Below are 16996 nucleotides of genomic sequence, written 5' to 3'. Positions count from 1 at the left end.
CACATCATTCGAATCAGACTTCATTTCTTTTTTTAACTTTTATTTTTTTTAATTTAAATATATTAATATTTAAATATATTAAATTTATATATATATATTAAATTTAAAAAATTTAAATTAATCGATGATTGTAAACAAATTTCTACAATAAATAATTCAATAAAAAAAAAAATCGAAAAACTTTTTTAATTCTTTATTAAAGAGTTTGAGGGTCGTATCTCACTTTCAAGTGAAATAAGTTTAAATGAAGTGCAGCAAAAAATGTGAATATGTAATTTAATAGGCTTACGAGGAAGTCATGTGATGTCCACATCAGATTTTAGAAGAATAATGATGTTTTTGGAACAACCAGTCCTGCTGTAAATTCATAAGTCTGAATATATTTATATTTCGGTAGACACAGCATGTTGAAAATTCTGTAGCATAAGACGATTAAGGTGTAACACGCGGGGTGAAAATTTTACAGCCGCAATTTGGTATTGAAGAAGCAACCGGACTCGAAAAAATAAATGAACATCATAAACTATCGAAATAGTCTATAATGTACTGCACAGCAATATGCTCTGTGTCGTTAGGCTTTGTCTCGTAGCAATTCACTTATCCTACATTTACAGAATACTTATCCTATATTTAAACATTCATACGTACAAGATTATGATAGTCCATACATTGAGACACGTGATTTCTATGGGGGCGTTATTTATGCTGGGTAGTTGTTAGCAGAATATAAATAAAACGGCAATTTCCTGAAAAGCCTGGATGCCCGAAGAATCCTACATTTATATATGCCGTTAATTCAACGCGCATAAAATTCGTCACTACGCTGTGGAGGATCCATTCCTTTTACGCGACAGTTACTAATTAAAAAAGTGAGAGGGTCATGAAAAACAATTAAAGAACCGTATTGTTTCTGAAAACTACGATGGTGTACTGTGACTTCAGAACGAACAGCGATATGATTTGAAAATTTCTCAGCGAGGAACTGAACAATTATCTGTTGAACGATAACATAAGGCGATCACAGAACTAATCTGATGTTTAGATCGATTCATAAGCCACCGCTCCCAAGAGCCCAATCATCGATTCTATCGGTATTCCTCCAGAACCAATCTAATACGAGAATATTACTCGAAAGGAAACTCTAAATAGACATTTCATATAATTTTCGCAAGAAAACTATTTCAAGTTTTATTCGTTTTAATTTTTATCCCAATCAACTTTTCATCGTCAGCAAATAAAACAATAAAAACTGTCCCTGTTAGGTGGGGAAAATATATTTATGTTTGAACTTTGAAAAACGTTTGTGAATCTTATTTTAAGAAATTGTACTCGTTTTAGTTTACTTAAATCGCTTTAATTTTTTAGCAGAATTTATTCTTTGCAATTAAATTACAAAGAAAGGTTTTTAAAAAGGGGGTGAGAAATCTGTTACCGATAGAATATATTGTTTCAGATTATATTTTTGTCTTAAAATGCTAACTAAGCGTTTAAAATACGGAATAAAAGATTTCACCACAATTGAGCGGGTTTAGTTTTATATCCTATTAGTATTATCATGCAGTGCATTCTGAGCGAGTAAATTCTAAAAAGATTATTATGAGAAGACAGTCCATCGGTAAATATTTTAAGAGAATAAACAATTACTAAGATAGTAACAATCTTGTAAATTCCTGTACATAGTTAAAATAACTTCAATTCCTTTAATATATTTTTCTTCTTATTTTCTTTCGTTCCTTTACTAAAATAAAGAAGGGAGGGGGAGGAGGAATGAGAAAGACAGAGAGAGGGATAAAAAAAGATGTAAGAGAACGTTATATGAATTATTACGGACGAAGTACTAAACAATCTGTCACCGTACATCTCGTATGAAAAACAATAATTTTTTTTCATACGAAGGAAATGGGTTACAATATTATTATTACTACGCATAAATCAAATGATGAAAATAAGAAGCTTAACCAAAGAAATGTGGCAGCAACAGTTGTGCGTACTTATGATCTTCGTATAGCAATAATAAAAATAATTATTTTAATTTTACGACTGTTTTATCGGTCAGGTCAGATCATGAAATAGAATGGATAGCACACATAGAAAGATAGAAAAAGTTATTTCAGTCGAAATTAATGAAGATGAGTCTGACGAGCTGTCCCATTCCTTATTCAATATTTTGTCACTTCTTAAGTTAAAATATGTAACCGGCGAGCGACATCTACATCTAAATCTACATAGCTCTTCTTGGAATCGTAACCAATTAAACGGATCCCGATGTTTCTAGCCATTATCGTTGTCATTCCCCTTTGACACAGATCCCGGAGTCTAAGCTCCATGAGGCCGTAATCGTTTTCGTTTCGACTATTTCTTTATTCGTGATTATTATTTTTAAGTCAGCGCGGTGCAACTTTAATTCGTTCGCATTCACTGGAAGCTGATGTAATAACCGACCGCAAAATCCGTCACAATTCTGCTTATATTCGGCTCCGTTGTGTTCTACTTTTCACTTTTCTAAACGGGATGAGTAAATTAACTTTCCTTTGATCTTTTAGTATAGCAGAATAGATATACAAGAAACTAATAATATGAAAAAAAATTGGTAGTATACAAAAAAATTACGCGGTGTCAACGATAGAAAAATTAAATTAAACATTTTTTTTATTCATTAGCAATAAATAAAATGTTGTTGTTATACACAGATTATTTATTTTTACTTCTTTTGTATAATTTATAATTATAATATTTAATACAATCGAATAAAACATGTGTTAAATGTAAATTAATAATTTAATGCGAGTTATTTTTTGTATTTTATAAACCATAATATGACAATTTATGCAACTCTGATATCAGTTTTTGGAATATTATTTTTATTATAATTTTAAAAAAAATCCCTTTGCCTTTAACTTTTACGCAGTAAAGGATTACAGAAAAAAAAAATAATACTGTAAAATCAATCATAGCAAATATTCATATCCTTAACTTATAAAGCATATATATTCAATAAGTAAAAATAATAATAATAATAATAGTAAACGAGCTAGGTAACGAATTTCTCCTAATTAAGAAAAGAAAAGAGAGAGGGTGTGAGTGAGAGAGAGAGAGAGAGTGAGTATAAAGAAAGAAGAATCTAGAAGGAACAAACAGGGATTCTTTTCTTAGAATAATGGGTCCGTTCACAATTTTTAACACAGACAACAATACCTACAGAAGCTCCTGTTCGACCAGAACAATTACCGGGCCGGAAAAAGAACTTATAGAAAAACTTAACGGCGCGGAGAATGAAAATTATTACGCTTAAACAATCAAAAGGACGTTCGAGTACTGGTTCTGCAGTACAGGAAGTATAAATACTGCCGGGCTGATTCAGTAGTTTCGCAAGTTCGAGTTCGACGCGGTTGCCGTAACAACGATAACAGTAAGCGTTTGGTAAGTGAAGAGTACGTCACGAGCATTTCTTTGTGGACAAGGGTTGAATAAAAGTTGTTCAGTGTTATTGGTTTAACCCACCGGGGTGGTCAAGATATGAACGCGTCTTCCGAAACTAGCTGATTTCGAAGTCGAGAGTTCCAGCGTTCAAGTCCTAGTAAAGTCAGTTACTTTTACACGGATTTGAATACTAGGTCGTGCTTACCGTGGTCGTTCTTTGGTGGTTGGGTTTCAATTAACCACACATCTCAGGAGTGGTGGAACTGAGACTGTACACGACTTACACGTCATTTACACTCATACATATCATCCTCTGAAGTATTATCTGAAAGTTAATTACCGAAGGCTAAACAGGAAAAAGAGAAAGAGTGTTATTGGTAAATAGTAGTGAAAGGGGCAGTATCGCATCCATTAAGCAAAGAGTACGTCTATTGCAAAGAGAAAAAGTAATAATACTAGCAAAATGTGGATTGCATGAACTAAGATTTTTCTATTGTTTTATCTTGTAATAAATAATACAATATTAGTTTCTATCCGTCATTATAAAGTTTTTAATAAATTGGACTGTATTTAGGTATTTATAATTTAGCTGTCATTAAATAAATCTTGTCTTTTTATTTGAATTTCTATTTTGTATGTTTACTATTATCCTACTTTATTTTCTTTTAGAGTAATAAATTGTACTTATAAGAAATTTTTACGTCTATTGTCTCTCAATATCCTTGTTAAACCGCAAAAACGCGACAATATTAAATAAATTTAATCTATTTAATTCATTAACTGAATGATATAAAAAGGATTTTTTGTAATAACACTTATAACCGATAAAAATACCAGGCTAAGAGAATGGAGGAAAAGGTGTTTTGTATATAAATATGTATGTTATCTTAATGAACTTCAAAATTAAACCTAATTTTTCTGATTCGCAATCTTCTCCTGAAATCTTCTATCTACGTGAAAATTTGAATACGCCCTCCTCACGCTACATGTATTATCATGAACATGATGCTCACTTTTGTGATCGAATTTTCCATCGCCTTTCAGCATCTACATAAACTAATAATCCAAAGGCGATCATGAAATGGAAAAATATAGCGATCATTAAATCCAGTTATTACAGAGTTTTCCCCATTCTTGTCATAATATCTTTCTATAATTCTAGATTACTCCATCGTATCAACCCAGATTTTTTTCTTCGTAAATTCGTTAAGCGGAAATGACATACAAATCGACCAAGGCGCATCCTGAAGCTCATACCGCATCGAAGCAATACAATAAGATCCACAAACCACGAAAAACATTAGCTTCTACATCCGTAGTAAAATCATAAAGTCGCAAAATTTAACCGATTGGACTCACCGTGCAATAGTGACGATATAAAGAAACCACGTCAATGTCCGTAGGGTAAAGGAATTTTTGCCCGCCGAATTACCTAAGACTCGAACGACTTTCAAAAACAAACTCGAATCGATGCGATAACCACTGGCAAACGGGGTTAGTTAAATATCAATATTTTCGTCCAAAAATATACAAAACTATCCCGATCACTGAATATTTCTAAAAAATTATATAGCGGTCAGAATTTCTAAACGTCTTTCTTTAATCAAACGGTAATAATAAATTTATTTTTTACGGCAAAATTATATTTTAAAAACCACGTTCACATCAAGATCGGTATATAAAAGTCATGACAACACTACCCGCAACACATTTCTCGATGGAGTAAAAAGGATTTGAGAGCGATCGTCAGTGGTGAAAATCTTTTCTGAAATAAATTGACCGGGGTCTTATCCATAAATGGAAGCAATTTGCTTAAAAAATATAAATTCCTACAATAACTACGCCTTTCTATTTTCACCTGGGGAAATGCCGGGTCTTGACTATTTCTTGTCCTGTACTCGCGTACTCCATTTCTTTTGTAAATGAATAAATCGGATACCACCAAAATTATTTTTAACGATTATCAATATATAATATATAAACAAATCTGTTTATATATATATATTGATACAGTCATCAATTAAAATAGATTTAATCAAAATTTGTGTAACTGCCTTCTTTTGAACGAACAATATATCCTTAGCGGAGAAAGCAAACTCCCAATCATCAAATTCATAAATTATGTGGCTACGGAAAAAAGTAAAATACAACGGCATCGAAGAATTTAAAAATAGCTAAGACCTCGTTTATGAAAAAAAAAAACGAGTTACTGTGTGTGTGTTGCGCGCGCACGCGTTCCAATTTAAAGTCGAATCAAGTTAAACACCTAGTCTCAATATCAATCTTATTCTCAATATCATTCGGTGAAAAATGGTTTTCTGAGATTTTACAGATCTATTTGCTCATGATCGACCAAAAATAAAAGTATTCTTATACGTGAACCTCGAGTTCAGGGTCCTAGGAGTTTTACTCGACCTAACAGGTGAACTCGTAAAAATAGTACCTATTTACAACTAGGTTTGGGTGACTGTGCCAAGGTGTTGTAAAAAATATAAATATGCGGTCGGAAGAAATAAGTATGCGTTGAACATACAACTTTATCCAAACAATGTTAATGGAAAAAAGGTGAATGCTTACGCGCATGAAATAATGCAACAAGTAAGAGTGAATCGGCTAAGTTAAAAAATCAGAACAAGAAAAAAGGAAAAGAAAAACACAAGAATAACAAGAAAACGCCGCCAATAAAAACTTTTTGTCAAGTACTGACAAGTTGCTGGCTTGTCGAAAAGGCGCCATATCTTTTCTATCATCACTGACACCTCTTGTCTACTCCGACGGTACTTAAAAAACTGGTACCTAAAACAGGCTACCGTCCAAAAACAGTAGCATACTACAACTACCTGTGTGTTCTTGTTTTTACAGAACCTTTCAGTGTATTAAATAGCACTTTTATTTTTATTCACTGCAAAAAAAAACCAGTACGCTGAATAAAATGGGAAGAAAAATTAATTACACAAAATAATGTAACGACTAAGATGTAGTAGTAACAATAATTTACATACCGCTTATATATGCCATATTGAAAGTGCAATTTTTTTTTATGCACAAAAAAGTATAATAGACTACATTATCTTCAGCTCTTTATTCATGCGCTTTAAACGTATAGTTATTTTCACCTGAAAAAATAGCAAAATTAAATTTTATGATATACAAAACAATACGATAACTGAACTTTTGGCGAAAAAAGATAACCATAAACCTAAAAATGGTTTACAGATAAAAAAGTAAACTAAAGAAAAGGGTAGCACAGGAATTTCATAAACGGACAACAATCGTTTAAATAAAAAAAAAAAAAAAACAACCCTGATTAAGGAAAAATGTCAAATTATCATATGCATTCAATATATGTATGATTGTACACGAAATTCTCTTACAGGACAACAACAATCTCAAATCAAAGGGCTCAAACAATCACAACAATCTTAATTTTCAAGCAGTGATGTATCTCATTACGTATTATCGAAATTTGATTCATTACTTTAAAATGTCCTAAGTACCTGATAACCCCCCTACTTTTAGTGGGTTCGTCTTTTTTTTATCCCTCAGAGTGAAGAATACTGTTCTGTTAATTGTTAAACTTCTTAAAGAGCAATCTGATCATATTTTAATATAAGTATAATTAGCTATTTTAAGGACTACGAATTAACATTCTACGCTGGATATTTTTTTGGTTTAACGTATTTTTTATGATTAATTTTATTAAAAACTTATTGTTTTATACAGTGACACAGGTGTTCTCATTTTTTAATGAACATTATATAGAATGATTCCAAACTACATTGCAATCTCTCACAAAGGGAGCAGAAAGCTCCCTCTGATAAATTAAACCGTACTTAAATTCTTGGGGTACAAATTGAGGAGTAAATTTGGTGCTTCCTTATGGTTTTTGAACTAAGAAATTGAATAAAAAGGTTCCAGACCTCTGTCTCACTTAGGTTTTAAGAAAAACGGGGTAAAACACGAAAAGGTTTTGTCAGAAAATACACTTTTTTAGGTTTTGAATATTTTTTTAAATTAAACAATAAACAAATAAAAATTTCTAGTTAATGGTGAAGTGATACGATTTTAAACTGAAAAATTTTTATCAATGTTTGAACAAAATACTGTAAATGGAAACAAACAGAAAACTTATCAATATCAGCAAAATGAATAAAAAATAAATTTAAAGAAATAAAAATCACCTTTGGAATTGGATGAAGTCCAACCCCAAAGGAAAAGGTCCGCTGGCGTGAGATCGGGGGGATCAAGTTGGCCATTTTACTGGTCCGGGTTTTGAGCAATTCAGTGGTTATTTAAATTATTCATCGCATCACGACTATAGTGAGCAGGTGCGCCATCATGGAAAAGCGACCTCAATCATATCCTGAAAATTTCTTAATGAAAATCATTAAGGTATGGCCCGCCAGTGTAGATATGCCTTTTTTACTTACGTCTAAGCCTATTTTCCAAAGGGCGGACGCCAAAATGGAACATAATAATTTAAAAAAAATGTGTAAAAAATAAATAAATAAATATGAATAACGTATATAATACTGATTGCAATATAAGCAACATCTCAAACAGTGTTGTATTGAATTTCTTCAAATAGTACGGTCAGTTCAACAAAATTATCTTACTTTTTTAATGTTTTTTTTTTTTAATATAAATTAAACAACCGATTAATTTTTATTATCTGAAACAAAAGTAGTTTACAAACAAATTTTTTTTATTTATAAAATATAATTTGCAATTAGATGAGAATATCAACTACTTTATTCAATTTTACAATCGTAAAATATTATTTTTAAATTTCAATAAAATTTTACTTTCAAAATTTTCGTTAATAGAGAGCAAACAATCTTTCGAACAAATATGCTGAATATAAAAATGATACGCTTGCAGGAAAAATTGTTAAAAGTGCAAAATATTAAATTAAGTATATAGAGTTTTTCAGTTACCATTTGATGTTTTCCAGAAGTAAACGTATTGACGATTACGAACTTTATAAATATATTATTTCAAAACTCATTAATTTGTTTTTTTATAATCAGTCGCAACAACTATGCTAAATGGTCACTGAAGTATCATAACAATTTATTACTAGTAAATGAAACACATCCCTCGTTAGCTGAAGATTTTAAAACAGGATTTTTCACTGTAAAAAGAAGAGAAAAACCGTATTCAATAATTCCTGTAGGTCTTACTTTAGAACAAACCATTAAGGCTAATGCTGCTAAAAGACTTACCGATGTTACTCATTTTAAAAATTCACTATCAGTTGTCAGCGATGGTTTAGAAGTCACAGCATCTGATCGAAACTAACGTTCTCAATAAAACCGGGTTAAAAAAAGTGAAGACGTTACACCAGATTTAGAAAAAATAAAATCAATCAGACTTCAACTCACTTGAAGAAATTTATATCTGTTATATAAAATAACATGAATCCTTTCGATTGTATTGAGATGGACAATGACGTACAGTATAATAATGCAACAGGACGAGTACAAAAGAAAAAGACGATGAGTTGAAGGAAAAATTTATTTTACAATGTAGTGAATCAAAATTTCGGTTTGAAGAAAGTATATGTCGTAATAAAATTCTTAATTTTGTCTCGTGTAATCAGAAAAAAATAATGATCGTGAATAACGAAGTGCGATTGCAAAGAGATTTATTTGGACGGTTGCTTGCTATTTCAATGCACCGAAATATGAAAAGGTTTTAATCATGTAAAGGTTTTAATGAACCCCTTTTACGCCCGTTCCACAGTCGTTTTGTAATTTAGATGGTACGATCCCATAGTACAAAAAAATCTAAATCGAAGAAATGTTTAAATGTTGAAAGTAGTCGAGTTTTTGTACCTGATATAATAATAAAAAAGATGGATTTTATATGTTACATTCTATGAAAAACATTCCTCAAACATTTGGAAATACTTTTTAAAAAATCTACAAACCATCACTAATCATCCGAAATTCACCTAATTTTTTATCGATTTCGAATGTTCACAAAGAGGAAGCTGATGGTGACTTCATTTTCGGGGAAACTGAACCGAGGCCCACAGATTATTTCAAGCGATTGCGTAATAGTAAATTTAAAAATGTATTAATTAATTTTATAATAAATCACTGGAGTAACAGACACATTGTTGAATTTATTAATGAAATAACTACTCATGTGAATTTTTATAAGTGTTATTCATACAAAGTTGTTAATAGCCAACTCACGCAGTCAATCGATGAACAATTTTCTTGTCCTAATCACGAAGAAGCGAACGCGAAAATAATGTTACATATATGTAAAAATGGATAGTGATGTCAATATTTCAATAAAATACTCCGATACAGATATTTCGGTTATACTAATAGGTAATTTTCAAACATTAAAACTAAATTACATATTTCAATTGAATATTTCAGGAGTTTCAGGTACACGAAACCTAATAAATATTAATGCAGTTTATGAATTAATGAACGAGTCTCTCTATAAAGCCCTATCAGGATTTCATGCTTTACAGGATATGATTATAATCCATCCTTTTATGGAAAGGGAAAGTTGCGTCCATTTAAATTTCTTCAGGAATCCGAATAAATGTAAAAACCTTTTACAGAGCTCGGTAATTTGTCATGGCTGAAGATAAAACAGATCTTGAAAAGTTTGTATGTCAAACGTATGGGGTTACTAATAAGAACCAAAATGAACCAGCAACTAAAGCTCGATTTAAGTTATTTTTGAAAAATTATGAAATGAAAAATATTGATGAACCGTTTAAAAAGAAACATTTAAAAAAAATTTGATGTAACAAGTTACGAATTTCTTGCTATTCCGAATTTGAACAACACATTTTAAGAATCGCCGTGTTTGTAGAATCTGGCAAAGATCACACGACTGTATTGCATCGCCTATTGATATTGGAAAAGCACGGATGACTTTTAAATAATGATGATAACTATATTTTTTATGGTTTACTGGCAATCAACTACCTTGTAGTATTAGTGAAATTATAATTCGTAATGATAAAGATGATACTGATTTGGAGGCAGAAATGTCACTTAGCGATGTATCGATAATGATGATGAGGAAAGTTTGCATGGAAGTGACAGCGATGCTGTATTATAACATTGTATTGTATTAAATATGTGAGATGTTTTCATCTAACAGCAATTACATTTTGTGAATAAAAAAAATTTGTTTGAAAACTACTTTTAACTCAATGCGATTATAAAAATTAATCGGTTGTTTAAATTATATTAAAAAACCATTAAAAGAGTAAAACAATTTTTTAATTGACCATACTATTTCCAAAAATTCGATAAAATATTGTTTGAAGAAATATTGCTTACATTTTAATCCGATTATACGTTATTCATATTTATTTATTTTTTTCACATTTTTTTCAATTATTATCTACCATTTTGGCGTCCGCCCTTTGGAAAATGAGCTTAGACATAAACAAAAAAAGTGTATCTACACTGGCAGGGGTACCCTAATGATTTTCATTAAGAAATATCCAAGATATTACAGGTCGTTAGAAAACTGCGCTGGTTACGGTCATTTTCAATCGAGACTTTTAAAGGGAAAACTACAGATTTTTTCCCGCTTTTTTGCATACAAGTTTATATACATTTCACATACGAGTTGGTGGACATAGATCTTATGGTTTAAATTTCCTCAAAATTTTCCTAACATTGAGGCTTTCCGCCAACTACATATCTTCCACTAAGCTTCCTACCATTACGCACGGAGTGTAATAACATTATTCTCTACTTATATTTAAATTTTCAACTTTACCCCAAGCGATTTACCAACCTTGAAACTTTTCAATTTTCACCCGCTACAGAAGTTTCAGTCTTCCACACTGCTTTCCGCCATGAGTTATTTACAATCTGATTGATTTTGATTGAAGCTGATATAGTAGTTTTGAAGATTTTCGAGCAATATAATTGTATACATTGGTCTATATATATATATATATATATATATATATATATATATATATATATATATATACATCCTAGTAGTTCCTTAATATATATATATACATATAAAGGAAACCCCAATTTAAGAGAACGGTATTTTCGTACTTCTCCTAACTCAAAAAGTAAAGAAAATTCATTTTCAACCCTCCCCTACTACACCATGCGACCGAAAGTAATACCATATTTTTCTTCGAAAATTCCGTGAAAAAAAAAGAACCAATTACATATTAAAGACAGTTTCGCTAGAGTACTTCAGTTTTGCAATAATCCAACATGTGATCTGGTATGATGGAAAGGGGGTGATGTCCAAAAAAATCAATTTTGAAGTTGTAATCGCTTTGAACATATGATATTAGCATAACACCGAAAACAATACAATTTTCAAAAATCATTAAAGCAGTGTAACATCTTTTCTTTCTTAACTAAAATCCGAAAATTCGTCCTTCTGACGTATTTACTGGGGCAGTTTTTTAACTTTTATTAACCGATTTAAATCTTCTAGGGCATATGCTTTGAACGGTGAGTTTCCATAGTTCAAAAAAGCGAATCGAAAAACAAAACGTATCCACTATGTTAGCCATGCTTTAAACTGACAAACGGTGTTCACACTTCCGTTGTTTTACAAAAATTTCTTGTAGTAAATTTTACGTTATAAAATTTGATGTATGGTTTATGGAAAGACTTGAATTTATGTAAAGACATTTAATTATATCTTATCAGAATATTAAAATGTACAAGCAACCTATACTTACAATCTTTATGTGGGTTCTAAATTGATTAAATTTTATTTTACTTAAATACATATAGTCACGACTGAAAAATTATACATAAACCAACAGATTTTACAATAAAAACACTTTCTCATCACAAAAATAAAACAAAAAAATCAGTGTAGAATGTAAAATCGTAGTCCTTAAAATAACTTGTTAAAATAATATCACAATGATTTTAAAACAGTTTAGTAGTTCACTAATCATACCGCTCTAAAAAAATTCTTATCACTACCAAATATTGGTAAAGATAATTTACTTATTTAAATAAATGTACAAAAATATTTTCAACCGACTACTGCCAAATTTCTTATCAAATGTAATGCAGTTTTATCACTATATTCTCCTTGCCCTACGAAAACGTTTTCGCCTCTAGTCAACATGATATTACAAAGATGTTAAAGAAAGAAAACCCTTAATTCAAATTAAATATAATATATGGCCAGTTTTCTGAGCACTGATTACCACAAAAGAAATTAACTAACCAATACGATTTTCTAAAATTTTACTGCTATGGTAAATTTTCAAATGGAGGTTAGGTCAGAATCCCACTATTATCCTTAAAACACAATAAAATTTGATTTAAGAAACTGTACGAATAAATCTATTTGTATATATAGTGAATCGAATTTAAAATAGCAAAATTATTTTGCACTGACTCTACCAGATTATAAACTCATCTAAACAATAATATCTAGTGCGCCCATTATAAACAGCAGACTTAAAATTACATCATTTTCTTTTCTTCTCGCTACTTTTTATTTATTTATTTATTTATTTTTTTTTTACATGAGCAATAAGAAATTCTTACAAAATTTGAATGATTCCTATTTTATAAGCTTACGAATACAATTCCCTGCTGGAATTTTATTTCAATATTCTGATAAGATATAATAACTTAATTTCATTATACAAGCCTATCACGATCGATTCCAATTACAAACTATATATATCATTTTTGGAATAATAAAACCCAATTTTTTATTACCTTTTTTAAAGAAAGCAATATTTACACATACTACAGTTAATAAATATTTGAAGTTTATGCCTAGCCGGATAAATAATTAATGTTCGAAATAAAGTAATAAAAAATGTAGTAATTAAAAAAAAAATATTTTATAACTGAATAAAACATAATTTTTACAACTGTAAAAACAATTATAATAATTTTAATTATAAGGTGGAATTTTTAAATAGATAATATTTCTATTTAATAATGAAAATAAAATATTTCTAATACATAAATAAAAAAGAAGATTTCGTTATCAGTACTAAAATATTTCTCACCGAAAACCTTTTGAAATTCATTTCAGCGAAGATTGGTCTACACGCACTGAATGAATAATTTCAAAAATAAATAAGCAGATAAATAAAAAATAAACACCGGTAGATATATGTAATACTGAACCAAAAAAAAAAAAAAATTAAAACGTTACGGTTGCAGGTGCATAGTCGTCCATAAATGGTATAATTATTTTTAATTAGCAATCTATTAATTAATGAATTAAAAACTATATAATTATAAAAATAAATTAACAATCTTTAGTCTAACTTATTGTACAGTAATTATAACACGACCATCGTGACCGTAAAACAGCGGTTAAATTAATTGGACCAGACGTTCGTTCGATATCACTATTAATTAAAGTCGACCTAAGTTCAATTAATCGGACTCGCATAAATTTTAATCGATTAATTAATCAGATATTTAGTATGTACCTTCACAATGTTTACAAGTATTGTGGCGCCGTTCTGCGCTAACAGGCATGTTGCTAGTCCTCCCATTTCCCGTCACAGAACACTGCACACACACGCACTCTCCATGCACACTCGCGGCCTACTGCCGACTCGACGCTTCAAGCAGCGTCCCGACGCCCGCATTCCTTGGACATATGCCAGCTTACGAGAAAATTAGTTCTCTCCTCGCGACCACCGATTTCTCCCCACCCTTTTTTATACCGGACGCCACCTTCTACCCTCCTGTTATTATCCCGCTACCACCGGACAGGAAATTCACCCTGGTCGTGATTTCTTAATGAAATCTAAATAGACTTCTAAGCCGGTTATTAATTCACTAAATTTAGATTTAAAAAAAAACGCCCAATAAAAAGGTCTTGTCGAGACACATTTAAAAACGCATCTGAAATAAATATGAGTAATTCATACCTGTTAAATTCAACGGTTAGATGAAAAAGGTTGAGTGGTAGCTGATGTAACGTGGGAAATTACGATTTGACAGCGAAACTAACAAAGTCGTTGGTTTTCTTTTTAGTATATTTCATTAAACCCTGAGGGCCTAAGCAAATCAAGGTGTGAGTGTTTAATCAAAATCCTCCTCGAAAACAGCGTAGATATCCTCGCACTTCAAAAAACTAATTTCGACTATCCAGAAAACGGTGCAAAAGGCAATGTCTCGAGTTAGAGACTTGATGTCATAGCGTATATCACGTGGCGACATACGTAACAGAGAACATCATCGAAGTCTCATATCCACAAAGCTTCTGATGACAGTATATATTGGCAGTAAAAGTACCTGAAATGACTATAGTTAATATTTTTAAGCCTCCTAACATCATATGGTTAGACACTGTGCTTCCCAATTTTGAACATTCGCTCCTTTTTGTCGGGGACTTCAATAGTCATCATTGTTCGAGAGGATGCTCGTCTGATGATGATAATAATGGCAGAAACCTAACCGGTTGGACGAGAACAACTTCTTAGTATTTGATGCAAAGGATGCAAGTTATACTCCGCTCGGTTGCGTCTTGGTTACTCACCAGATTTGCGCTTCTGCTCCTGTGATCGACCTTTAAAACCCGTGACAGTACGTAGGAGAGTTCTTGGTGCCTTCCGCCACACCCAACATAGGCCTACCTCGATTACAGCTGGAATCCAAAGGCCTCTGATCTGATCCTTTTCTTGGCCGTGGTGGAACTTTAACAAAGTTGATTGGGAGGCCTTTACCACAAAACTAAAACACAGAATCAGGTTCATTCATCCTATAACAAAAAACTATGATCGATTACCAGTCTCAAACTATTCATTGCAAAAGCCTGCATTCCGAGAGGTTAGAGAAGGAACTATATTCCAAGTAAGAGTCCGGATGTGAGAAGCTTTATCAGGAGTTTATTGAATCCGGAAACTCCGCCACAGCCGATAAGAATGTTGGGTTCTCTCGATACAGAGAGAAGTTGTAAACAAGTGTCACATGCTGAACCAGAAGCCGTAGCAAAGCGAATTGTGGATTTGTCAAAGTCGCCCGTCATCCTTCCGACAAACGCGTATTTTTTTTATATTTTTTTTATCGATGTTGTGGACAAATACCAGTTACGTACCCCTCAACTTACGTTAGTGGGGGAGTGTCGAACTCGTACAGGTTCGGCTAGACGTTATTATGAGCCTATGTGTGCCGCACCCTACCGACTGAAACTCCTAGTTCACCGTTTCTCCCCACCCGTGGTGGGGAGCAGACGGATTAGACAACATCTTCCCGGAGTTTCTCGGGGTAAAAACATGGCTTTTGGCAGTTTTTAATACAATATTAGCTAGTGGAATGTTGCCTAAAACTTTTAAAACATCTAAGATAGTAGCTGCTCTGAAACCAGGTAAAGAACCAGAGTGTGTGGAAAGCTATCGTCCAATCTTCTAACTGTTTGTTATAAGTTGCTGGAGATAATGCTATATAACAGAATTTCACCTGTTTTGGATGCCAATATTCTAACTGAACAAACTGGCTTCAGGACGAAAGAAACTGCTGTGATCAGGTTCTAGCTCTTAAGGCCTTCATTGAGAATGGTTTTGACAACCAGGAAAAACCTCAGCAGCGTTTATTGGCAGCTTACACTTCGAATGATGGACTTCCCCAAAGCTCTGTTCTCGCACCCCTTTTGTTCAATGTGTATACGGCCGACATCCACGCTAACCAACGCAAGAAATTAATCTACACCGATGATATTGTTTTAGATTATCAACAGAAGGACTTCCAGCAAACTGAAGTCACAATCACCAAGTGTGAGTATGACTTCAGTTTAAGGGCAGATCTTGCTGCCTTTAAACTATTTTAAAATCTGGAAGCTCAAACCCAACCCAACAAAGAAAGTAATTGTTTTTACTCGAGGAATCGACTAGCCAATTGCAAACTTAATATCTGTTTTGATGGTGTAGGATTTAATTCAACGAACACGCCCACTACCTGGGAGTCATTCTATATTGCTCTCTAACATTCAGAAGCCACCTTCAAAAAATTGGGGCGGAGGTAAAAACAAGGATCAATATTGCACAGCATCTCGCTGGATCAACTTCGTGAGCCAACGCTAAGTCCTGCATACTACAGCATTGTCCTTGTTTTATTCCTGCGCTCCCAGTAGCTAAATAGTGCACATGTTAAGACGGGTTGACGTCCAGCTGAGTAGAGTGATGAAGACAATTAGTGGCACCCTCATGGCGATATCTCTATTCTGGCTAAATGGGGACTGACGTGTGATCAGTCCTCTGATTGTGAACTTGACACTCAAACTACGGAACATATAGTTAATGATAGATCTTTGCGTGCCTTTTATGGGGACCAGCTGATTTGAACAGTGTGAGACAGAGCATGAATGTTATAATGGAGTTTGGATTTAGCTTTGTGACAGATCAACCTTCTTTTTCAATTGACATTTAAATTAGTGTTATTTACTGACACCGGTACTTGCTACCGAAGATATTTTGTAATCAATTTATCCCAACGGGTAACTGGTTGATATGTACATATGTATGTACGTATATGTTGGTTATTTTAAAAAAGTGTATTTTATTGAAATATTCGGATGACTGAATATTTTCCGGGGATTGGCAGCTTTGCTTGGAGAA

General features: G+C 32.2%; 1 protein-coding gene across 5 annotated transcripts in view; it reads right to left on the bottom strand.

The window, feature by feature from the left end:
* Nucleotides 1–16996, bottom strand: part of LOC142325967 (uncharacterized) — a 434412-nt gene that overhangs the window by 211575 nt on the left and 205841 nt on the right. The window contains exon 1 of one of the 5 annotated variants that reach the window (XM_075367950.1): nucleotides 13865–13978. The exons of the other annotated variants lie outside the window; for them this stretch is intronic. Within the exon in view, the coding sequence (XP_075224065.1) occupies nucleotides 13865–13913 (49 nt within the window). The 5' untranslated portion in view covers nucleotides 13914–13978. Of the gene's footprint in view, nucleotides 1–13864; nucleotides 13979–16996 lie in introns of those variants that run through there. 5 annotated transcript variants of the gene reach the window in all.

The sequence above is a fragment of the Lycorma delicatula genome, chromosome 6 (genome assembly GCF_047948215.1).
Source record: "Lycorma delicatula isolate Av1 chromosome 6, ASM4794821v1, whole genome shotgun sequence".
Taxonomy (NCBI): Eukaryota; Metazoa; Arthropoda; class Insecta; order Hemiptera; family Fulgoridae; genus Lycorma; species Lycorma delicatula.
This window is presented reverse-complemented; position numbering and strand designations above follow the sequence as displayed.